Source organism: Elephantulus edwardii, unplaced genomic scaffold (genome assembly GCF_000299155.1).
Source record: "Elephantulus edwardii isolate Elephantulus edwardi_28Jun2011 unplaced genomic scaffold, EleEdw1.0 scaffold00008, whole genome shotgun sequence".
NCBI classification, from domain to species: Eukaryota; Metazoa; Chordata; class Mammalia; order Macroscelidea; family Macroscelididae; genus Elephantulus; species Elephantulus edwardii.
In genome coordinates this window covers 9,121,833-9,148,717 of record NW_006399758.1, presented here as the reverse complement: position 1 = coordinate 9,148,717, position 26,885 = coordinate 9,121,833, and the positions used below count along the sequence as shown (strand labels likewise).

The window sequence follows — 26,885 nt, the reverse complement described above, 5'->3', positions numbered from 1 at the left end:
CCTGCGGAGGCCTCAGGCACACCTAGCACCTACTTAACTCACGCATTCCGTGCCCACCATTGAAGTGCTGTGCTTGATGCACAATCTCTGTGATATACTGGCATCAGCACTTATCTGGAGTTTAGAAGGTTCTTTACACCAGGAGAAATGCTTAGTCTTCCACCATATTTCTCCTAGCTTAATGAGCAGTGACTGAACAAGGCCTTTATGGAAGCAGAGCTATAGTTGTGACAGAGTAAGACACTGCGTTCCTTGCCCTCAGCCCTTCCTGGCCAGGCGTGTGAGAGCTGGGAGTCCCCTCGGCTTGTCTCTGTCGGCCACCATGACCTTCAGGTCTTTCTGATGTGAGAATGTTTAAATGACATGGCACTTTATTATTTTATGGTATAATAGGAAGACTCCCTAATGGAAACAAAAGTTTCATGTTACTTGAAGATTGTAAGTAAAATGGTAAGAGACTTGAGCACAGAATTTACATGTAGCAGAAATTTGCAGCTTCAGCGACATAAACTCGTGACTGGTGGTATCTGGCTGCTGCTTCTGGGGATGGGCCGTGACTTCTCCAGAATTTGAATGACTGTTTCCTCTTTGAAAGGCACTGCTTGAATGCATAAGTTCAACCCTATCTAAGTGGCCACAGTTTGACCTTGGGAATTACTTCTTCTCTTCACCTTCACTAACAGTCTGGAAATGTCAATTCCAGTTAAAATAAGAACTCAACATTCTTGGTGAAAATAAAAATTTATTTAAGAAACAGTTAAATCATATAAATTAGTAACTTAAGACAATGCCTTCATTGGCACAGAAAGATGTAACATTTAGTGCAGGATTCATGGGAATAAACTCGGTTCTGGTTCCCACCCGGGTACACTGACTTAGCAGCTGTGAAGGCATCAAAAGAACCAGCAGGTTTGATTTTCTAATTACACAGCAAATGGAATAGGCACAGCGACAGCAGATGTATTTACTAAATTATGCTCTTTTGAGTAGTGATAACAAATGGTCAATGTGCATGTAAGAGTATTCTCGTACAGTACTGGTAAGACACTTACCCGAGCTTAATGACAAGCAGAATTTCAAATAATGCACATATGGTAGTCGATTCCAAGAGTTCATTACCACCTTAATTTATGGCAAAATTGTGCAAAAATTACCCTATACAGTTTTACATTACTTAAGTCAATAATCATGGCCTTTTATTTATACACATACTATATACATCATTATGGAAAAAATATATACATACAGATGGGTTGCAGCTAACTTCAGGTTGGGGCCAAAGTGGAGCATTCATTGTAAAGATTCAGAGTTAACATTCCTGTCACCTTAAAAGGCACTCGAGTCCAGTACGGGTTTATTTTAGCCATGTGCGGTGGACAGGCCCTGCCAGGGGACAGTGTGTCCAGGAGCCCGTGGCCGCACCTCATCCAGCTGCTCGGCCATGAAGCGCTTAAGTGTTTCTGAGGTGCCGGGGCGGAGCCAGGGCTCAGTGGCTACAGAACTTGTCCCATCATCACCCCCTGGCTTCACGATGTCATCAAGGTCAACCAATGAGCTCTCGTCATCTACAGGATTAAAAAAAGCCGTAAGTCACAGCACGGAAGGTGCAGACCGGTCACTAGAACACAAGGCTTGTGTGTCCAGCCCATCAGGGCCCTGCACCTCCTGTGATACTGGGTTTCTGAACTTTGTTCAACTCTTTACTTTAGATGGACAAGTAGGCCCAGGAAGGGGCCAACTCTGGAAAAACAAAAGTGATCAACAGAGTAATCTTGACTCCATGCTGCCAGCACCCCACCCCCTGGGGCTAAGGCTGGAACTCTGAGCGTTTGCCAGGCAGTAAGTTACCTACTGCAGTAAGTATTCTTCCTGCTACCCTGCAGGGAAACTTAATGGCTACAACAAAACAACAATCAAAAAAACCCCCAAACTTTCTAAAAAGTGACAAAACTGGGGTGAAGTCTCATATTACTGATATAAAATTATGAAAACAGTGGTTTGGGTGAAATTCCTATTACTCTCTAACCTAAGATGGTTATAGCTTGTTCGTTCTCTAATCCTGAAAGTAGTTCTTAATTTATCTTGTATTTTATTTATTATTAGATAAAATAATAGCAAAATCTGTCTTCCTACCCTGTGATGTCAGTTTCTTTTTTAAAAAATGACACCTCCTGGTCTGTGAAGGAAGGTTGCCCAGCACAGGGACGTGTGCCATCAATGAGCAATCAATCCACATGGTACCAAAAAGCTCCTGTTTGAAAGGACAACGTCAAAAACAACTTAGAAATTGAAAAGGAGATTCTTAAGATGCTCTTTCTTCCCTCAAGCAGTAAGTTTCTGTCAAGAAGAGTTTCTCTTTTAAACAGTAACTTACTGGCTGTAAAAAGAAAGGTAGTAACTGTGGACAAAGGGTATAAAAAAGACCTTCAGCAAGAAAGTTCTTTTCCCTCTGTTCCAGCCTTTTCTTTGTAGGGTATGAAAAGTATTTGGTTCCATTTACCATGTCTGCTAGAATACTTTGGATACTAGAGATTATAAGAACCAAATGTTAAATTAACTCAGTATTACAGATCTTAAGAAAACGAATGTACTACAGTTAAATAATAGACACTTTGGGGGGGAAAGACCTTCGTTGCCATCCAGTTGGAACTGGCTCCTCTGTGAGGCTGTAAGTTGACAGAACCCATCTTTCTCCCTTGGTGGATTCAAACCCTCTGGCTTGGGCTTGGGGTTAGCAGCACAAACCCCCTACGGCCTGGGCCACCAGACCTCCCTTCAGTCTGAAGTATGAAGGCCACTCTACTACTTAGCATATTGATAGAAAACCGACTCTGCTCCTTGAGAGGTGGCGCAGGGATACCCACAGCCAGAGAGGCCCCTCCAATTCCCTGTCAGTCCAGCTGGAAGCCCTTGGGGGAGGAGACACTCCCCTCTTTCCTGTGGAGCTGATGGAGGACTCAACATAAAACGCAAGTGACGCCAGAGCTCCTGGGGCTGACTGAGGGGCTCACTAACCCAGACACTGCTGGATGGGAGCAAAGAAGCCTTCATCCAATGAGAAGACTCACCCCTACGAGAAGAGAGTATTACCCCAAGGTTACGGTCCCAGGCCAGTGGTACAGACAGCCAAGTCAAAGGGAGAAAGAGCTTGCTCTCGAATACTGTAAATTAACACTCATTTAAAGAGCTCAAAAGTATTAGTTATTCCCTCCTAACCTCTCACATCTCTCACGTATTATTTTGCCACACTAATCAGCCCTTCCTTCCCCTGCTGAAAGCAAGCATAATTAGCTATATTTCATAAGTAAAACCTGTATATATCTGTTCTGTTAAACTCTACCCAAAAACGTGGGTACTCCTCTCTAGTAGAAAGAACCTGACACAAAAATCAAAACTAAGGTTTGTCCTTGTGTGGGGACCCACTGTGTTCAGCCACAGCTCAGAGTTCATCTAACTATGCTCAGTTACCTGGATTAACAGGTTTACTCTGGAGTTCATTCAGTCTTCGCATTCGGTCCTCATTTCTTGCTCTAAGCTCGTCAATGTTCACACTGGATACAGAGTTTAAAGAGAGACCATCTGGTGGTACATTAGGGCGAGCAGTATCCTGCAATAAGGAATCATTCATTAACATAAAATATGTTCAGAATGAACCACTGATTCAAAACATGTTCTTGTCCCCGATAAATACAATGTGATGAATAAAATAAAGGATGTCAATATGTAACCTTAAATTCTGACTCCTGATATTTATTACCCCAGTCGGCTCTCTAGATGGCCTTTATTTAGTCAAAGACAAGGTACAGGATCTGTGATGACACAGAAAAGCTGCCATTTTTACAAGTTTAGGGAATAATGATACTAAGATGCAAAAGGAAAAACACTGAAAAAAGGGCAGTCAACCCAAATACAGTATCATCTTGAGTTTAATGGGACAATTGAGACGTGAGACAAAAACCCTTACACTGTGTACAAGAGAGCCAACAAAGTCTCCTGGCAGGAGCAAGGTGTTAAAACTGCACGCGAAAATAGTGTGGATCCTCTTATGTTACACACAAACGCTAAAAGTGGGTTACAGACCTAACTTTCAGGGCTAGTGCTCTTGAAAGAAAACCCAAGAGTATAGTTTTATGATTTTTTTATTTTTAATTTCTTTTTTTTTAATTTTTATTTTATTTTTTTGTGTGAGTGTACCGTCAAATCAGATAAGACTGGTACAGGAGGAGATTGTCCCTCCTTCCCCAGCAGAGCATCTGGTGGATTCAAACCGTGCACCACTAGGACTGTAGTTGCAGCTCCTTACCACTAGGCCACCAGAGCTCCCCTAGTTTTATGATTTTTGCAATAGTTTCTTAGGACAAAAAAGCACAAGTGAGAAAAGAGAAGATCAACAAGTTGGTCTTCTGAAAATGAGGACACCTTCAAGAAGGTTGAAAGGCAACTCATGGACTAGGAGAAAAGTGTCTGCAGACCATACAAGGGCCTTGTATCCAGAAAATATAAAGAACTGACAGCTAAAAGCAGTAAAAAGGCAAACCCAGTTAGAAAATTAGCACAGCACATGAAAAGATATCCAATATCATTACTCTTCTGAGAAAGAGAAATCAAAATCACAAAGAACCAGCAGGGGGGCCCAGAATGAAAGGACAGGTGACAAGTGCTGAGAACACACAGAACTCAGATCTTTGTAGGTCCTGGTGGGAACAGTGAAGTGACTGGCACCTGCTTCAGAAAGCAGTGGCAGTTCCTCAAAATGCCATAGATTATCACATGATCCAGGGAAAAACCCTTACATTTTTGTTGCTGTAATGTGCTGTTGACTCATAGTGACCAGTAGCTCTGAATGCTGCTCTTCCCTGAGCCAATCTGTCTCCAACACACTTATCCTCATGACCCCAGTTTCTGTGTCAAATCCATCTCATCCAGCGTCTTCCTCTTCTGCAGTGTCCCTCTACCCTTCCAAGCATGATATCCTTCTCCAAAGACTGGTCCTTCCTGGGGACCAGTATGTGAGACGAAACGTCAAAAATCCTTGCCTCCAAGGAGCAGCTGAGTTTCACTCTCTCCAGGACCGATCAGTTAGTTTTGGCAGTTCATGGTATGTTCAATACTCTTCTCCAGCACCTTACTAATAGGCATCAATTCCTCTGCTGTCATCTTTGGTCATTAACCAGCTCTCTGATGCATAGCAAGTAACTGCAAAGACCATGACCTGTATCAGGTGCACATTATTGCTGCATTATTCACAACAGTGAAGAGATGGAAGCAACCTAACTGATTATCAAACAGATGGGGAGAAAAACTGGTACAACCACACAATGGATTAAGCAGCATTGAAAAACAACTTGTAAAACACAATACAACTTGGGTGAGTGTGGAAGACATTATACTGAATGAAGTTATCTCAGTCACGAAAGGACAAATGCTGCTTAAGACCACTGTTATTAAACAGGACATGGGCAGGGGCGCGGACGGAATGCGGTGGGAGGAGGAGAACAGGAACGGCGCAGATAATGAACACTGCACTGGAACAGGAAGGACTGAAAGAAATGTATGATAGGTCATTATATGCATGAAAATTCACAATCTGGAACCAGAAGTATATTACAAAGTGAACTGGGGAAGGAGTAATGGAGGATAAGGGAGGTAAGTATGCAACAGTGAATGAATGAAAACCCAATCTTTCTGTAAAGTTTCATTAAAATCACAAAAAATAACAATATACCTTGTTATAAAAATCAATATAAAAAGTGGAGAAAAAGATATTCCTAATTATGACGGCAATACAGCAAAGATGAAACCTGAAAGATTAAGCTATCAGCCCAGACAGTCACACTATCCCAAGCCGCTGGTGATGGTGGCGGCTGCCGTGGCTGTGGCAGGTCCAGGCCCATGAGGCAACCACGGAGGCAGGACGCTTTTACTCGTCACAGGACTGGAAGCTGAGGACAAGACAGGAGCGTCCGACACAGATCTGGACCAGCCAGAGGATGCACGCTCTGAGGACAAGCTGGAGGCGGCGGGTGAAAGCATGAATCATGGCGGGTTAGACCATAGGAAGCAGACACGGATCACTGAAAAACTGGAAATCTCTGAAACTAGTGTGAAGAAAGGGCCAGAAAAAACCAAACCAGAATGTTTTGGGCTACTTTAGGTACTTAGTAAAGAGAGCTATGGATAGGTTTTTCAAGGACCAAAAGTAACAGGAGCAAATTCTCCAGTGAGATACTCAAGGATGAGGTATAGTAAAACTTCATAGTGAATTTATACTTTTCAGAGCAGTAGTAAGCTCTACCTCAGCGGAGTATCTCAGCGGAGGAGAATTATTTACGCAGTTAGGGAATATTTATGGAAGACACAGCTTGCTTTTTCTTGGTAGAAATCTCCATGGCTTTGGGGCATTTCTATCAAAAGGGGATCATCTGCAGAGACTTAAAGCCAGAGAACACCAAGCTTACTCAGCTAGGCCATGTGCAAACAATCTACTCATGTGGAAGGCACACCCCCCCCTGCAATCGTGACGAGAAGTGGTCACAATCATGCTGTGGACTGGTGGAGTTTAGGAGCATTAATGCCGTCACACATTCATTAATGTATGATAGCGCTGTTCACTGGGGAGAAAAGAAAAAACCACCTGACAAAATCATCAAGTGTGAACTCAATTTGCCTCCCTACCTCACACAAAAAGCCAGAGATCTGCTTAAAGAGCTGAAAAGAAACTGCTTCTCGTTTTAGAGCTGGCCCTGAGGAAGCGTGAGTTCAGGCGCATCCATTCTTTCGCCCTATTATTAACTGGGAAGAACTTCTGGCTCGGAAGGTAGAGTCCCTTTTTAAACCTCTGTTCCAATCCAATGAAGAAGTGAGTCAGTTTGATTTAAAGTTTACATGTCAGATAATGTACTTGAAAGTGTGAAAGAAAAGTTTTCCTTTGAACCAAAACAATCACCTCAAAGACTCACTGGCAGCCCATGAACACCTGTCAGCCCTGTCAGATTTTCTCCTGGGGATTTCTGGGGAGGAGGTGCTTCAGCCAGCACAGCAAATCCTCAGACACCAGTGGGCTATCCAATGGAAACAAGTGGAATAGAACGGGTGGATGTGACGAGGAGTGGGGAAGCATCAGTGCCACTTCCAACACGACAGCCACTCCAGGCCGTACTAAAAAACGAGCTTTCCCATGAGCGCCAAACGGCCAGAGCATCTGCATATGAATCTATGACAGAAATGCTTTTAACAAATTTACAGCAAAAAAAGCCTATGGAAGCATCCTGCAAGGTGAAAAGACAGAGAGTGAAAATCTCAAGGTGTCAGTGTCATTATACAGAACACTTTGAATACAAGGGAAAAAAGACATGGGTTTTCAAAAATCAATCAATGGTGCTTTAAAAGAAAAGGGGGGGAAAACCCCAACTCAAGCAAAATAGTGTTGTGTAACGAAGGCAAATCAATTCCCTAACTCCTGGTCTAGGGACTAAAGTGCACCTGATTCAGGCTATGGTCTTTGCAATTACTTGCTATGCATCAGGAAGCTGGACCATGACTAGGGATGGTTAAAAGAAAATTGATGCCTTTGAACTGTGGTGCTGGAGAAGAGTATTAAATATAACATGGACGGCTAGGAGAACAAACAGGTTTGTTGTGGAGAGGGTTGAACCAGGCCTTGGAGGCAAAGATTCTGAAGCTCCAATGGACATACTTTGGACATGTTGCAAGGAGGGTCCAGTCCTTGGAGAGGGACGTCATGAGGGTGGAGGGTAGTGCAGGAGAAGATGACCCTGGGTGAGATGGACTGACTCAGTGATGGGAAATAGGGGTATGTGTGTCAGAGATAATAAGGTTGGCCAGCGATAGAGGACAGTTCAGAGCTGTTGTACCTAAGAGTCACTGTGAGTCGCAAGAGACTCGAAGGCACTTAAAGCAACAGTAACAATACCTTCTCAGCCTTATTGAGGATTTTCATGTTGATGGCTCAAAACTAGCAGTATTAAGGGTAGGATGTTGCTTCAGAGTCACTGTTGTATTCCAATTGTGTCGAAAAAGGGTTACCTTTTCACAAGACAAAGTATGAAATTGCCTATAATATTTGCACCTATAGACAAATTAGCAAGAAAACTTGGTTAAACTTTTCTTTTTTTAACAGCAAGGAATTCTTTTATTTGTTGGAGAGTGGGGGAGGCAGAGAACATCAGAATATCACCACAAATAAGTCCAGATTGGTTAAACTTTTTCCTGCAACATGAACTCAAAGACAAAAGAAACCTATCAATTGGTGTTTTATGTGCAAACAACCTGAATTTTTTTTAAATGTTACACTAGTTTATTTACAAAATTCAAATACATTGTTTTAGAAAACAGATTCTTTTCATTTCCCACACCCCGCCCATCAAATTGTACAACCTCATGATTCATCTCCCCCTCCCCCTGCACATCCTAATCCCTCTGCTTCCCCCATCCCCCACCCCTCTTGGGTCCTTATACTCGTTCTACAATAATGGTTTTATACAGTATTTATCCTTGTGGGACTGAGTTAGTTCACTGAGCATAATGCTCTCCAGTCCCTCCCAAGTTAGATAATAATTTACAAACTCATTGCTCCTGCATGTTGCATATTATTCCATTGTGTGACTGTACCATAATTTCTCAATCCATTAGTTTGTGGTTGGACATTTGAGCTGTTTCCATGTTCTTATGATGGTGAATAATGCTGCTATGATATCAACTGATATTTGACAAGGAAATCAAAGCTATCAAATGGGGACTAACCTCTTCAACAAGTGGTGCTGGCAAAACTGGACTTCCACCTGCAGAAAGCTGAAACAGGATCCACATCTCACACCATACACAAAAATCAACTCAAGGTGGATCAGAGACCTGGGAGTATAGCCCAAAACCATAAAGTTCATAAGAGACATACTGGGATCAAGCTTAGAAGTGCTAGTCCAAGGTATAAAGACACTGCCAAATACAACCAGAAATGCACAATCTGAAAAGGATAAAATTGATGCATGGGACCTTCTAAAGATTAAATCCATGTGCATCAAGAACTTTTTCCAACAGGGTGAAAAGAAAACCTACAGGCTGGTAACAAACATTTGGTAATACCATTTCAGACAAGAGTCTTATAACAAAACTTTGCAGAATACTCCTGGGTCTCCACAAGAAAAAGAGTGATAACCCAATTACAAAATGGGCAAAAGACATGTAAAGAATTTTCACAGAGGAAGATATTTGAATGGCAAACAGACACATGAAGAAATATTCCAAATCACTGGCAATAACAGAGATGCAAATCAAAACCACAATGAGGTACCATCTCACAAAACCTTTTTTTAATAGCAATAGGTATTTTTTCAAATAGGTTTTTTATTCAGTTCATTATGGAATAGATCTCAAACTTTAAAATGCTCAATTATTGGTCGGTGTGAAGAAAATCAAACAGTTGCTGTTTCTTCTTGTGGTAAAATAATAAAATGCAATGGATCATTGTTAAAAATAGATAATATATATTATTATTATTATTATTATATTAATATATATATCTCAGTCCACACAATCTCTAGTTTGCCCTAAAGGAGAAATGAAGTGTATGGTTCCTCAATTCTGAGAGATTCCAAGATGCAAGACAGCAGCAGAAGAAAGCGATGCAGGGCAGCATACGCTGTTGCTGTGTACCTTTGAGTCAGGACCGAGTCATAGCTGACCCTCTAGTAGCTGTTCAGAGGCTGTATCATGCAAGAGAATACTGCCCGTCTTTCTCCCCTGGAGCAGCTGGTGGATTTGAACCATGTGCCTTTCGAATGGCAGAGCAGCTCCTTACCACTGAGCCACCAGAGCTCACTGTATACATGTATATGTTAGTTTGGAGATGTGAGGGGAAGAAAAGAACTTCAAGGAGGAAATAAACTATTCCTTAATAGGCAGGGGAGAACAGTAGAAGGAGGGGTGTATGAAGCAGCCCTGGCCTAGAGTCTGTTGAGTATCTACTGCTGAGTCAGAACTGACTCACAGCCGACCCTCTAGCAAGTGTGTAGAGGCCATAAACTACATGGAAGGAGAGACTGCCCACTGTTCTCCTATGGAGCAGTTGGTGGATTTGAACCACAAGCCTTTGGGTTTGCAGCACAACTCCTTACCACTAAGCCACCAGAGCGCCCTAGATAGGACTTTTTAAAAATAAGGTCATTTCCTTCTAGGCTAGTCTACAGAAAGAAACCAGTTTAATATTTGTATAAACTTTAAACTATATATAGATTGCCAAAAACCATCTCAAAATAAGATCATCCTGTCATCCTCTAGATGGGAATACCCAGAAACTTTAGCTAAGGTTCCCTCCAGGCGATTCAGAGAGCACTTTCTTTTCTAAAACATGAGACAGAGGGTGGCAGCAGGTCCAGAATCTAAATTAATGAGGGGGTAGGTATACCATTTATGGATAAAGCAGAGGCCTTGTTTCTCTTCTAAATTGCCTTAACACATTCAGCTCCCTCTCTTGATACCTCCAGCTGACTTTCTGTGTAAGTGTGTGAGATCTCCCGACTGTGCACTTACTCTCATCCCCTGTCTATGCTGCACACTCTGGAAGGAAGTCACTGCGTGTAGTCTACAGTTATGGACAGGGAGTTACACTCAGCTGTGAGGGGTGAGAATCTACACAACTATTTGCAAGTTAGTTTACACAGGAGAACTTGCCTATTCTCCCCTATTTATTATTTAATCACGTGTTTACATCGATATGAACTTATAACTCTTTTATTCTTTGTATTAAAATCCAATATTACTAGATTTTGCTGCTCAAATTTTTCCAGCTGTGAGGCTCTTTCAGTTGGCCAGTTAATTTTTTAATGTAATTGTTGAAATTTACTTGAAGCCTCAAATTTAAACTCTAACTCACTGTAAGAATTACAGGAGTGCAATGTTAGCTACACTCGAAATTAGGAGAGACTGTGGTGCTGCCAATGCAAAGGTCTGCACTCTGATTCACCAGATGCCCTGTGGAAGGGAGATGGACAATCTCCTTTGTGATTTACCACCCCCCAAAATCCGCTGGAGGGTCAGCTGGGGGTTGGTTCTGACTCAGGGGTACGTAACAACAACAACAAATAGACCATGGGGACTCTGGTGATGGGGGAAGTCTGGTGGCTTAGTGGTAAGGAGTCGTGCTGGCAGCTCAAAGGAACATAGTTCAAATATATCAACTTCTCTGTGGGAAAAAGATGAGCAATCCTGGGTGATTTACTGTCCCTGAAAACCCGCTGGAGGGTCTGCTAATGGTCAGCTCCAAACTGGATAGTACACAACAAGAACAATCTGGACCTTAGGGAAAAAACTTCTCCAGGATCCTCTGGAGCCATCACAGAGCTAGTGGTTTTATCACCCCTATCTTTTACCAATCTTTACATTTTTCTCTTATGGAATCAAAAGTTGTACAAGTTAATCCACTGAGTCGATCATTACTGACCTGTTACTGGGCCACTATGAAGGTTACACTGAGGTCATCTACCCTTTAACAAGCTAGTATATCCAAGTTACTGCTGGCTGGTGAAAATGAATAGATTTTTACCATTAGCAGCAGCACCAGGCATCGCTGAGAGATTCCTGCATACTTGGCTCAGTGTTTTGCAAAGATCTTTTAACTGTATTTGAAGGTCACACAGAAGTAAACAGAGTTTAAGAAACTGCCCACCATTCATTCACTACTCAATTATAAAGTAACCTCAGCGGGCTCCACAGAATACACTCATTTGTGGCTCCGTTATAAAGCTGTGGCACATACCAGAAAGAACACAGGTGTGATTATCAGCATTCTTAACTGTATGACCTTTGAAATTTATCCAACCAAAATGGAGAAGACACCTATAATCTAAGGATATGACAGTCTCTCCAGCAAAAGGCCTCAGTGGGGTTTTTTTATTCCTTCTTTAAAATCCACATAACTCTGCGGAGGGGCCAGCAAAGGAAAGGGTGACAGATGAACAATCACAGAGCAGAGACTCTGTGTGAGGTATCGGGTTGTGTATACTTACAGCCACCACAGGAGACGTGTTTAATGATGGCCAAGGTCGGTCATCACACCACCCAGGGACAAACTCAGACCCAAGGCCATCTCACTTCAAAGAAACTGAGGAGGCTTTTTGTTGTTATAATAGACGACACCAATTTACCAAGGGTTTGGACCCAGGTCTCATTCTCTTTATAAGATAAAAGGGAGCAAACCAAAAGGTAACTCCTACTGACCACATCCAGTCCTTTCAATTTGTTCCTTCTGCGCTCCCTCGCAGAGGGCAACCGAGATGGTGGAAGTGGGGCGTCATCTTCGATGGCGGGGTATGTTTCTCCATAAGCTCCTGGAAGGACAACACAAGGGAAGGAAAAGTCTTAATCTTCGACCATTTCAAACTTTTCATCCAGAGTAAACCCAAGTGCTTACTTTTAACAGCTCATTGCTTTTGTTGTTTGCCACTGTGTCACATCCTCCAGAGGGTTTTCAGAGGCAGTTAATCCCACGGGAGGAGACTGCCCATCCTTCTCCCGCAGAGCAGCTGGTGGATACAAATCACGTGCCTTCAGGACTCCAGCTTGGTTTCGTACCACTCGGCCACCAGAGCTCCCTAATACATTATTTGCGGACCACTGAACTCCTTATTCGTGCACAGCCCAGCTGATTTAGAGCCCTGGGGTCAATGCTGCAGCCCAGCCGAGCGCTGCCCTGTGACACTGTGGCCACTTCCCACTTCACTCCCCAGGTTCCAGGGAAACGGCCATGTGCCTTTCATCTGGACAGATCTCTCTCTTCATGGCATTTCATCTAAATGGAATCACACTATGTGTTCATTTAGCAGTATGTGCCTGAGGTTCATCTGTTGTACCACAGACCTGATCATTCTGTTTGACTGCTGAATAGCATTCCATTTTACATATATAGAGATAGAGACAGATAGAGAAAGATAGAGATAGATAGAGATAGAGATAGATAGAGATAGAGATAGAGATAGAGATAGAGATAGAGATAGAGATAGAGATAGAGATAGAGATATATCACACATTTTGTCCCAGGCATCAACCAGCCGATGGACATTTTAACTGTTTGTAGTTGTTGGTGATTATGCGATTCTGACCATTAACGCCCAACTTTTGTGTGGACACATGTTCTCATTTCTTTGGGGTATACACCTAGGAATGATATCTGGGTCATATGATAACTCTCCAAATAGCATTTTTGAGGAACTAAAGTTTCCCAGGATAGTTATGCTATTTACATTATATGAGCGATTCAATTTCTCTACAACCCCATCAACATTTATTATGTGAGTCTTTGTTCTATTACTGTGTGGCAACAGCTCAATGGGCTCTATGTAGCACACACCTGGGATATGAATACTAAATGCTTATCTAGTATATGTGTCTCTCAAAGTGTACGCTGTTTGCTCTTTGCTTTTAAAGTCTTTGGTTGAACAAAACTGTTTTATTTTTGTAAAGTTCAAGCGACTTCTCTTTTCGTGCTCTTGATTTGGATGTCACAGCTAAGAATCCCATTCTTAAAAACTACCTCCCAATGCATTATCTGTTTACTTTTAGGAATCTTAACAGTTTTAGGTCACACATTTACGTCATTGACTTGGTTAGACATTTTCATACAGATATGAGGTTTGGACCCAGCTTCACTCTTTTGGATGGGGAAGTCAGCACCAGTTAAAAAAATATTTCTTTCTCCAGTTAACACACATCACAATCTTGTCAAAAATCAACTGACCATAACTGTATGGGTTCTTCCTAGACTCTCAATTCTATTCCATCCATCTGTATTACTATCATTATACAAATATCAAACCATTCTGATTACTTATAGTATGTGGTTATACTACTTTTTGAGATTGGGAAGTGTGAATTGTTTTCTCTTTTTTAAAAAGATTGCCTTAGCTGAGGTCCCTTGTCCCCCCATATAGATAAGATTCTCTTTCATTTCTGCAAAGAGGGATAAAGAGATTTTGATAGGGATTGTGTTAACTGATGGACAGCTTTGAGTAGTACTGACATCTTAATAGCACTGAGTCTTCAAATCTATAAACTTGAACCTATAAAGGTTAAGTTGTGTTGTTGTTGTTGCTGTTATGTGCCGTCGAGTCACTTGCGACTCATAGCGACCCTATGTACAACAACCCTAAACTCCGCTCTGTCCTGTGCCAATCGCACTGTCTCTGACACTCCCATCCCAATTATCCCAGTCACTGAATCAATCCACCTCATAGAGGGCCTTCCTCTCCTGCGCTGTCCCTCCACACTCCCAAGCATGATGTCCCTCTCCAAGGACCGGTCTCTCCTCACAACATGTGCAAAGTATGTTAGACGGAGCCTCAGAATCCTTACCTCCAAGAAGCCACCCGGTTTAACCCTTTCCAGGACAAATCTGTTTGTTTTCCTAGCAGTCCATGGTATTCTCAATACTCTTCTCCAGCACCACAGCTCAAAGGCATCAATTCTCCTTCTATCCTTCTTGGTCATTGTCCAATTCTCTGATGCATAACAAGTGATTGCGAAGACCAGGGCCTGTATCAGACGCACCTTAGTCTCCAGAGAGACACCATTGCTCTTCAGCACTTTGGAGAGGTCCCTAACAGCAGACTTTCCCATGGCAATGCGCCTTTTAATTTCCTGGCTGCTGGTGCCAAGACTGTTGACTATGGAGCCAAGCAAACTAAAGCTGTGTACAATCTCAATCTCTTCACCATCCATCCTGATGCTGCCAATTGGTCCAGTGGTGAGAATCTTTGTCTTCTTGACATTGAGCCTCAATCCATATTGTAGGCTGCAGTCCTTGACACTCTGCAGCAGGTGCTTCAGGTCCTCTTCAGTTTCAGCAAGCAGGGTTGTGTCATCAGCATAACGCAGATTGTTGATAAATCGTCCACCAATCTTGACCCCACATTTCTCCTCATAGAGCCCAGCCTCCCGGATAATCTGTTCTGCATATAGGTTGAAAAGGTATGGAGATAGGATGCATCCCTGGCGTACGCCCTTCCCAGTTTTGAACCATGCAGTGTTCCCTTGCTCTGTTCTGATGACTGCCTCCTGGTCCAAGTATAAGTTTTACATTAGAACGATCAAGTGTTGTGGGATTCCCATTCTTCTCAGAGTGAGCCACAGTTTGTTATGATCTACACAGTGAAATGCCTTTGCATAGTCAATGAAACACAGATAGACATTCCTCTGGTGTTCCCTGCTTTCAGCCAAGATCCATCTAACATCAGCTACAATATCCCTAGTACCACGACCCCTTCTAAACCCAGCCTGGACTTCTGGTGGCTCTCTGTTGATGTGCTGTTCCAGTCATTTTTGGATAATCTTCAGTAAAATTTTGCTTGCATGTGAAATCAGTGAGATTGTTCTGTAGTTTCCACATTCTATTGGGTCACCTTTCTTTGGGATAGGAACAAATATCGATCTCTTCCAATCAGTTGGCCAAGTGGTTGTTCTCCAGATTTCTTGGCACAACTTGGTGAGCACGTCCAGGGCAGCATCTGTTAACTGAAATATGTCAATTGGGATACCATCTATTCCTGGAGCCTTATTTTTTGCCATTTCCTTCAAAGCAGCCTGAACTTCTTCTTTCATCACCATAGGCTCTTGCTCATATGTTGTTTCATGAAATTCTTCTGTGTCTTCCAATTCCTTTCGATACAGTGACTCAGTATATTCTTTCCATCTTCTTTTAATATTTCCTGGATCATTTAACATTCTGCTGAAAGTATCCTTGATTATAGCAACTCGAGGTTTGAATTTGTTCTTCAGTTCCTTGAGCTTAAGATATGCTGAGCGAGTTCGGCCCTTTTGATTTTCTGACTCGAACTCCTTGCACATTTGTCTGATCCAAACCATAATCTTTTCAATGATTTGCTTTGCAGCTGAAGTTGGACAGTGAAGAAAGATGACAGAAGCAGTGATGTCTTTGAGGTGAGATGGAGAAGAGTGTTGAATATCGCCAAGGACTACCAAAAAGGACAAACAAGTATGCCTTGGAAAAGGTGCAGCCACGGTGCTCCTTGGAGGCAAGGATAATGAAACTTGGTCTCACAGACTCTGGTCATGTCATTCAAAAGGGCTAGTCCTTGGGAAAGGAAGATATTCACTATGCTTGGAAAAGTGGGTGGTCCGTGAAAAAGGGAAAGACCCTCAATGAGATGGACTGACAGAGCGACTGTAATAACGGGCTCAAGTGTGTCAAAGATGATGAGGAAGGCACAGCATAGGGCAGGGTTCACACCCATTGTTCACTGGACAGCACTTACCACCACCACCAATCCACACACACAGAAGGCCCTTCTATTTATTCAGGTCATTAAGTTCTTCCACTAATGGCTTACAATCTATAGTGTTACGTCTTTCACTTCCTTGGCTAAATTTATTTCTAGGCATTATATTCTTTTAGAAGTTATTCTAATGGGACTTATTAGTTTCTTTTCCAGAATATCTTCACTGATGTATGGAATCTGACTGACCTTTGTGTTCTTGCTACTGTTGCTGAGAGCCGTCGAGTCAAGCATGGCTCTAAGCGACTCTTTGAATAAAACACCAGAAGACTTTCTCTATTGACATTTATCAAAGTTCATTGTTTCCAGAGGCATGTTATTTAGGAAGTGGATGTCACTCCTGCCACTAGTAATGCTGAATTCATCTACCACCTCTAGTTGCTTTCTTATGGATTCTGTGGGCTTTTCTGTGTACAGAAGGTCATTTGTGAAAAGGGATATGTTTACTTTCCCTTCCCAATGAATACCTTTTCTTTGCCCAACTCCTCTGGCTACAACTTCAGTACAATACTGAATGGCAGTGGTGAGAGTGGGCATCTTTGTCTTGCTCCTGACCTTAAAGGGAAAGCTTTCTGTCTTCCTCCACTGAGTATGACGTAAGTTGTGGGGTTTTCATTAATACCCTTAATTAGGCTGAGAAATGTCACTTCTATTCCTGACTTGTTTAGCCAAAGGGTGCTGGAGATTGCCAAATGCCTCTTCTGTATCAAATGAGATGATGAAAGGTGGTTTAATGTGACACCTGATACTGATGGAATTACTCCCACATTCCTCGGGTAAACCCAACTTGATTATGATATAAGCACATTCAGGTTGTAACAACAACCAACAGGTTGTTATGTGCCATTGAGTTGCCTCCAACTCATAGTGATCCTATGTATAATGGCTCTGAACCCTGTCTTATCTTGAGCCAATCTCACTGCCCATTACCCCAGTTACTGCATCAATCCATCTCATCTGGGGTCTTCCTTTCTTGTGCTGTCCCTCCAACTTCCCAAGTATGATGTCCTTCTCCAAAGACTAGTCCCTCCTGGCCACATGCCCAAAGTATGTGAGATGGAGCTTCAAAATTCTTGGCTCCAAAGGAGCAGCCTGGTTTCACCCTCCCCAGAATAGGTCTTTCTGCTCTCTTGTCAGCCTATGGTATGTTCAATTCTCTTCTCCAGCACCACCATTCAAAGGTATCACTTTTTCACACATCTATCTATACACACATTCCACTGTGAGAGATAAAATTGGTTCCCATGCCTCCAAAGAGACTGGAGCCTATATCCAGCTCCTTAGACTGCTCAACCACACTACCACTGGGCCAACAGGCAACATCATGACAGATGGTGACGAAACTGAGATTGTTCACAGCTTTATTTTGCTTGGCTCCACAATCAACAGTCTTTGTACCAGCAGCCAGAAAATTAAAAGATGAGTTGCACTGGGAAAGTCTACTGTCAGAGACCTCTCCAAAGTACTGAAGAGCAACGATGTCAGTCTTGAGACTAAAGTGACATGCCATCGTCTTTGCAATTACTCGTAATGCATCAGAGAGCTGGACAATGACTAGGGAGGATAGAAGGAGAACTGATGCCTTTGAGTTGTGGTTTTGGAGAAGAGTATTGACTATACCATGGACTGCTAGGAGAACAAACAGGTTCATCCTAGAAAGGGTAAGACCAAGCTGTTCATTGGAGGCAAGAATTCTAAAGCTTCATCTGACCTATTCTGGACATGCTGCAAGGCAGGACCAGTCCTTGGAGAGGGACGTCATACTTTGGAGGGTAGAGGGACAGCACAGGAGAGGAAGAAACAAGAGGAGATGGACTGATTCAGTGACCAGGGTAAAGGGGGTAGGGATGTCAAAGACAATAAAGTTGGCATAGGATACAGTATGATTTAGGACTGTTGTACATGGGGTCACTATGAGTTGCAGGTGACTCAACAGCACATAACACCAACATCTATACACACACAAAAACAACCATTAAAAATTAAAAAAAAACACACAACAACAAAAAAAGATAACCCAAAAATGCTGCTATTGTTTCTGAATAATGGCAATGTGGTTTCTAAGTCTATAAATCTTTATAGCAAGAAATTCTCTCCCCTTTTTACCTTAGAGCAGCTGGTGGATTTGAACCATTGATTGTCATTTAGCAGCCCCAAAATGCAATGACCACATCCCCACAGAATCCTTTTCATATATTCTTGGGTTAGATTCCCTAAGTTTTAGCAAAGGTTTTTCCCCTCTGTACTCATGTTGCTGTTGTTGGTTGTGCACCATCAAGTCAGAATTGACCCATAGCTGACCCTCTGATGGGTTTTCAAAGGCAATTAATCGCACAGCAGGAGACTGCCCATCCTTCTCCCACAGTGCAGCTGGTGGATTCACACTTTGGGATTGCAGTGCTTCTTGTGGTTTCTTCTTCCTACAAAGAGTCAGAAAGTATTCCCATCTCTTCTATTTTTTGGAAAAGTTTAAGGATTATAGTCACTTCTATAATTCTATTGTTAGAATTCTCCACTGAAGCCATTAGGCCCAGAATCTTTCTTTTTTAGCACATTTTTTACTATTGGAACTTCTTGACATATAATGGATTTACTCAGATGCCTTACTTCTTAATGACATGATGGAGGAGTCTGTTTCTAGGATTTTGTCCATTTTATCTAGGTTATCTTCTTTTCTGCCATATAATCATTCATGCTATAAGTAGAGTAGAATGAGACCCATTCCTAATAGTGTCTTTAAGAATTTGTAGGTTAGTTAGAACAAGTGCAGAAGTCTTATTTGTGAGCCCAGTTTAAACATATTGGCTAAAACTCTAATTTCCTTTCTTAACCTTTTTTCAAATTTATATTTTTCTTTTGTTGCACATTTTCTTCGCCCCTCCCCATGCCCACCCAGCAATGCACCCCTTGTTCTAGACTGTTATCATATGTACAATGCCTAATCATATACTGCTTTCAGACAGGTCTTCCTCTCAGCTATGTTCATTTCCTATCGACACTTTCCCCATTCGCTGCCTACCCCTGTCTGTCCTATTTGATACCAGCAGTGTTATACAGTATTTGATCTTTTGCAACTGAGATATTACACTCAGCATAATGTCCTCCAAGCTTCCTCATGCTGTGTAATACTGAGTTGTTTTCCAATACTTCATAATATTCCATAGTGCTAATGTACCATAGTTTTTATATCCATCTGTTTGTTGTTGGGCCTTTCTTAACTTTCTAATGTGCTCCAGTCAGAGCTGTTTTATCACCCAATTAACATAACATTTCAATCACATGGTTTTGTCTGCACACTCGTTAAGCAAAAGCTGTTTTCATTACAGCCAGTGCTATTATACTCACTGATTTGTCAACTTTTCTGTTATTTTCGCTCTAAATATTGTGGCATTTAACATTTGTTAACCTATAGCTTTTTTGAAAGTGTAGGAGTAACTAAAGGAAAAGATGGTGAAAAAAATTCAAGGATTCCGTTTAGTTACTAATAATGTCGCAAATAGTACAGGAAGAGCAACACATCAGCAGAGAACTGCCAGCTGTGCAGGCTGGGTGTAGAAGAGGCTGTTGTACTAGGGTTATCATAGCTAATGTTAGATGGATCTTGGCAGAAAGCAGGGTACCAGAGGAATGTCTGAGCTTCATTGACTATGCAAAGTCTTTTGACTGTGTGGATCACAACAAACTGTGATTAAATCTGAGAAGAATGGGAATCCCAGAACATTTGATTGTGCTTTGCAAAACCTATACTTGAACCGAGAAGCAGTCGTCAGAAGAGAGGAAGGAGACACTGCATGGTTCAAAATTGGGAAGGGTGTCCGCAAGGGATATATTCTGTCTCCATATCTTTTCAATCTCTATGCAGAACAGATCATCCGGACGCTGGGCTGTACAAGGAGGAATATGACATCAGGATTGAAGGAATATTCATCAACAACCTTGCTACAGAAGGTCAAGGACTGCAGCCTTCAATATGGATTGAAGCTCAACATAAAAAGACAAAGATTCTCACTACTGGGCCTATTGGCAGCATCATTATAGATGGTGAAGAGATTGAGATGGTTAACAGATTTAGTTTGCTTGACTCCACAATCAACACTCTTGGTACCAGCAGCCAAGAAATCAAGGGATAAACTGCATTGGGAAAGTCTTATGTCAGGGACCTCTCCAGAGTACTGAAGAGCAACGATGTCAGGCTGGAGACTAAGGTGCACCTGATCCAGGCCATAGTCTTCGCAAATGCATGTTTGTGTTAGAGAGTTGGACAGTGACTAGGGATGATAGAAAGAAAATTGATGCCTTTGAGCTGTGGTGCTGGAAAAGATTGTTGAATATACCACAGACTGCTAGGAGAAAAAACAATTTTGTCCTGGAGAGGGTAAAACTGGACTGCTCCTTGGAGGCAAGGATTCTACAGCTTTGTCTGGCATACTTTGAGCATGCTGCAAGGAGGGATCAGTCCTTGGAGAAGGACATCATACTTGGGAGGGTGGAGGGACAGCTCAAGAGAGGAAGACCCTTAATGAGATGGGTCGATTCAGTGGTTGGGGTAAGTGGAGTAGGTGTGTCAGGGACAATGAGGTTGGCACAGTATAGAGCAAGGTTTCGATGGCACATAACAACAACAATCACATAACTGAGGGAGCTCTGGCAGGAGATGAGAGACAGACAGACAGACAGGGTGGGAGAGAGGGAGGGAGGGAGAGAAAGGCAGAGGCAGAGGCAGAGACAGAGACAAATACAGGGTGGGAGGGAGGGAGATGCGCTAACAAAAGGCCGACACTCTCTTCTGGTCTTTGGAGAAAGATGAGTAGTCTCTTCCCATGTGACTCAGACCCTTAGAAATCCGACGTCAGAGTCAGTGGAATTGGAACCGTTCAATGGCAATGAGAAGAGTCATATAATCTAAGATATAATAGCAAATTATAAAAAGCATTCACAACTATATTTATTCATATTATTTTAATACTAGGGTCAGCACAGGAGAGGAAGACTCTCAATGAGATGGATCAATTCAGTGACTGGGGTGGTAGGAGTAAGTGTGTTGGAGACAGTGAGATTGGCACAGGATAGAGCAGGATTTAGGGCTCTTGTACATAGGGTTGCTAAGAGTCGCAATCAACTCAATGGCACATAACAACAACAGCTGATTACATTACTAAAGTTAAGTATAACGTGGTATAAGAGGAGTTGGGGTATCACTGGGGTCACAGGACTGGGTCACACTAACCCTTCATGACATCCCTGCTCCGACTTCTTCGTTGCTGGGAGAGATAGGTCCCATCTCCCTGATGCCTCCACAGAAGGGTCATCTTCCCACCTCTGCTCCCCACTATTTGTATCTCTTGCTCATCCTTCCCACAGAACTTCCTCTATCTTAAGAGATGGGAAAAACTTATTTGAAGGGAGAGAAGAAACCACTAATATAGAAACATATGTCACTCTGTAACATACATCATATGAAAATCTAAAGTAACTGAATGATATGAAATACAGTTAGTACACAGAAGAGATCATTTCCTAATTCCCCTGAAGTAGAGGAAAAGCTTATGAACAGAGTGCATTGACTATTAGAGGAAAGATTCCATCGCACCTTCACATGTATACTGAAGACTTTATTCCTACATTTTTGAAAGTCTTATTGAGATAATCACAGAGTCATAAGTAGTTCTAATTAATAAGATACATCCCATGTACCACTGGCCATATTCCCACCACTATTAATGTTTTTCAAAACTATAGCAAAAAAAAATTTTTTTAACCCAACTACAGCAAATAATACAACCAGGATATTAATAGTAATACAAACTTTGTATTTTATCCCAATTTCCCATTTCTATTTGTGCTCGTGTGCTCTGTGTGTGATGCTACAGTTTCATCACCAGTATAGTATTTTACCTACCACTACAGTCAAAACAAAACAGTTACAAACCCCACAAACATCTCTCACGCTGCTATTTTACAATCACATCCACCCATCCTCACTCTCAAGTCCTGCTGTGGTTGCTTCTGCTGTCGGATGCCAGGCGTCAGTACCTAACGTAACCACCCTATGAACAGAGCAAATCCTGTCTGAACCTGCGCCGTCCACACAGCCTTTGCTGGGCATAATCCCACTGCTGTTGTCACTGTGTCAACCCTCCTCATTAATGGTCTTCCTCTCTTCTTACTTTTCCAAGCATGATGGCCTTCAGCAAGCCTCCACAACCAGAGATCTGCCCTCAATTTCTAAAGTTCTTTTATTTAAAAACTGTTCCATAAATGGAATAATCTAGTACCTAACTTTTTGAGACTGTTTCTCTGGTTCAGCATATTTCCCTAGAGAATGATCCCAGGTGTGCTGCATGTCAATGGTCCACTGCTCTTTATTCTGAGTAGTACTCCACAGCACACACATGCCACTGAACATCTAACCAGGCATCTGGGGAAGCACATATAAGCTGACACAATGTTTAGCTAGTACAGATAAAGACACTGAGAATACCAAGGAGCCATTATGGATTAGTGTGTCGCATGCTGGTCTGTTTAAAAGGTTGGCAGTTCAAATCCACTAGGCACTCTATGGGAGAAAGGTGGGACTGCCTCTTCTTATAAAGATTTGCCACACTGGAAATCCCATGGAGGTCTCACTATGAGTCATAATCAGCTCAGTGGCAGTGGGTGGGTTTTTATGTGAACTAACTTTTTAAGCTATTTTTAGTTATTAGTTATTTGGAAAATTAATTTATAGAGTATATTTTATAATGATTCATTAAAACAGGTAATAAAAATAAAATCTCTTTTTCCATCAGCTTATATATAAAAAAGAATATTGATTTTATAGTATAGAAAAAACATTTAATAGAAAAATAAATTATGTTTGCTATATGAACAAACAATATCAGCAAATCAGAATATATATACTCACCAATAAAAGCACTGTCAGATTCCAATAATGAATTTTTCAAGAAATCAGGAGGGTCATTTCTGGGCTAAAAGAAACATCATATATTCATGACTATTTTTATTAACTCTGTATGAAGAAAACAAATTTTTACTAATAAAAGGCACAAGTTTCCACAATGTCACTAGGAACCAAAAGAGCATGGTGAGAGGGAAGGTCCTTCACTTCACATGGCAATTTCAGCAAATGCAGGGAAGACTCCACGCAGCAAACACTGTGACAACAGAGATCCTGGTAAGCCCATGCATACTCCACTTCCTCTGACCCCTTGAACCTAAAGTCAAATAAAAGGGTTACTCTGCTAACCTGAAGGTCAATAACTTGAACTCCCTGGTCAGATAGGGGAGTAAAGGAGAATGGAGAAAGATGGTGGCAGTCAGGTTCCATAAAGACCTACAGGGCAGGTCTACTGTATCCTATAATGTTCCTGTGAGCTGGAACTGACTTAATTTCAGTGAGTTTGTTATTGCTGATGAAGACAGAATATGAAGCAATGTCCCCAATTAAACATAAAAGAGTCACTCATCTGCTCAGTAATTTGTACAGTATACTATTTTCCTCTACGCAGAATGTAGAGCTACAAAGATGAGTTAAGATTTTGTGTTCTACAGTAGACAGCATAACCCCACAGAATAGAGTCACAGGCTCAGGTAAGTACAGCCTACGTGACTGTCGTTATAATGAAGGTACACTGTAGAGAAGAGGCTAATGTTGGATATATTATCATCAACCTTCAAATGAGAAGTACAATAAATATGCATATATTCTCTGCTGATTCAACACTACCACTAGCACCAATGGAGAAGGATGGACAGTCTCCTCCTATTAAGATTTTCAGCCCTGGAAATCCAACAGTGGGCCACTGTGAACAGAACTGAGCAGATGGCAGTGAGAGTTTTCAGTGTATGTTGGAAGGAACCTACAGTCAGACACCACCACCTGCTAACAATTCTCTACCAGATCTCTGGGCTTTGCTAGAAAATTCTAGGGAAGAGCTGTTCATAAATAAGGGAAAGCACTCCACAGGTGTACAGAACTACACTGAATTATTTTATAAATGTAAATTAAATCTTCTTTGTAATTTATTGTTGTGAGGTGCTACAGCTCTGTACCCTGCCTGCCCTATCTTGTGTCATCCTTATCAGCCCTGCCACACTTCAGACCATTGTGCCAATTCATCTCACTGAGGGTTCCCAATCTTTCTCTGAGCCTTCACCTTTCTAAGCATAATGTTCCTTTCCAAGGACCAGCCCTTCCTAACAACATGCTCCAAGTATGTGAGACCAAGCTTCACCATCCTTGCTTCTAAGGAGCACTCTAGTTGTACTCTCTCTAAGACATATTTGTTCTTTTGGCAGTTCATGGAATATTCTGTACTCTTCTCCAACACCACAATTCAAAGGTATTAACTGTCCTCTGTCATCCTTATTCACACCCCACTATCAGATGCACAGCAGTTGACTGGAAAAGACCATGGCTTGAATCATGTGCACCCTAGTCTTCAAACTGACATCAGTGTTCTTCAGGACTTTAGAGAAGTCCCTCACAGCAGACTTTCCTAATGCTATCTGTCTCCTGATCTCCTGACTGCTTGTACCAAGGTACTGATTATGGATTCATCTAAAATTAAATAACTGACAATTTTAATTGTTTCTCCACCTGTCATGAAATTGTTATTGGCCCTATGGAGAGGAGTTCTGTTTTCTAGAGGTTTAGATGTAATCTATATTGAAGGTTGTAGTCTTTGATCTTCTGCAGCAAGTGCTTCAAGTCCTCCTCACTTTTGGCAAGCAAGGTTGTGTCATCTGCATACCACAGCTTGTTTATGAGTCTTCCTCCAATCCTGATGCTACATTCTTTTTTATAAAGTCCCACTTATGAATGGAGAAAAGAATACAGTTAAGATGCACAACTTTCTTGATCTTAAACCATGCATCGTTCCCTTGATCTGTTCGGATAACGGCTTTTTGGTCTATTAGTTCTACTTCACTGTTATATGACAGGGATGATGGTGATGACAGCAGTTCATATACAGTAAGCTATACTGAGCATTTTACACATATTACCCAACATCTCCTGGGCCTCAATCCTTCATATAACTGGAAAGAGCTATCAAATTTCACCTCTGTCTTATCTTTTTCATGGGAAGCCTCTCAATATCACCCTGTGTTTTCCATATAATTAAGTTTCTAAGATATAAGGAACTAGGGATTTATCAACTTTAAAAAAAAAACTCACCATGATAAATTATCATTTATGATCAGTTACTATTCCATACAATCTATTATTACTCTAGAATTTTAATCAAAACCCCAAAGACTAAATTTCAGTATCTTTACACAGAAATCTGATTATTACTTATGGAGAAACCTAACTTGAGGGACTGTCAATGTCTTGGTGGCATGGAGTCTTTCTTGCATGTTGAAACTGGCATGTAGAGCAGGAGGCAGGGAGCCAAGCCTACTCTCCCACCAGCCTCTTCTGCTTTATTAGAAAGCTCTGGTGGTCTAGTGGTAAAAACTTACGCTGCAATCTCAAAGGCACGTGATTCAAATCCACCAGCTGCTCCTTGGGTGAAGGATGGGCAATCTCCTCCCATGTGACTTACTGCCTCTGAAAACCTGCTGTGTTTTAGGCTCAGCTATGAGTCAGTTCTGACTTGATGATACCAAACAAAAACTAACTCACAGTCTTCAAAAATTCCATCAAAATATGTCCAGGCTGTGTAGTAACTCTGGAATCTAGCCTAGATTCAAATCTTGGCTTTCCCTATTATTGGCTGTGGCCATGGCCTATAAACATGAATTTCCTCTTATGTAGAACAGGAATAATACTTTGCGGTGGATGTTAGAGCAAATAAATCTAAGTACCTAGCACAAGTCCAGAGCGAGACCAATAAATAGTAGCTATCAGCAACTTTAGTAGTTCTTGGCTGGAACAAACATGCACTTGTCTACTAGCTGACAGGTTAGCAATTCAAACTCACACAGAAGTGCCTCAGAAGACAGGCACAACAATCCCTGGAGCAGTTTTTTTTTTTTTGCTCAGCACCATGAGTCACAATTTACTTGATGTAACCAACAACAATCAGCAATACAGTTCAAACCCAATCACCACAAATGGCAATTCTGGGCAAAAAACACCTTAGCTGAGCCTTACTTTCATAATCTGAAAATGGAGGTAATGCTACCTATATTATAGAGACGTTGTAAAAACTAAACTTGTATTTTCTACTTTGGTTGCTTCCCCCCACCCGCACCCCCCAAACTCTGTCTCACAGCTCCAACATTTTCTCTACTAACTAACCCCATGCATTTGAATCCGTTTAAAAGCATGGTAACCTTCTGAGGCAGTAGCAGTATATCTTTGTGGGAAGAAATGGTTTCCACTCTCTTCCTCTGACTGACTAGAGTATTCAAACTGCCAACCTTTCCCATTAGCAACCCATCATGTAATGCACTCTACCCCCGGAACATCTCCAAATTATCACACGTAAATGAAGCTTCTAATCTCCGTAATTCTTAAAGCTATTTCTCTGATATGGAGATAGGAGATTGGCTCAAAATTGGGAAGGGCGTACGCCAGGGATGCCTGCTATCTCCATACCTTTTCAACCTATATGCAGAAAAGATTATCTGGGA

At 41.8% G+C, this 26,885-nt stretch overlaps 1 protein-coding gene across 1 annotated transcript in view; it reads right to left on the bottom strand.

Annotated features, from left to right (window-relative positions):
- Positions 1-1,359: 1,359 nt before the first annotated feature.
- The window catches only part of CSPP1 (centrosome and spindle pole associated protein 1), a 129,176-nt gene continuing 103,650 nt past the window's right edge, over positions 1,360-26,885 (bottom strand). Inside the window, exons 27-30 of the mRNA XM_006880442.1 lie at positions 23,209-23,272; positions 12,235-12,344; positions 3,469-3,607; positions 1,360-1,565 (exon numbers count right to left, since the gene is read on the bottom strand). Of these exons, the coding sequence (XP_006880504.1) occupies positions 1,360-1,565; positions 3,469-3,607; positions 12,235-12,344; positions 23,209-23,272 (519 nt within the window). The remainder of the gene's footprint in view (positions 1,566-3,468; positions 3,608-12,234; positions 12,345-23,208; positions 23,273-26,885) is intronic.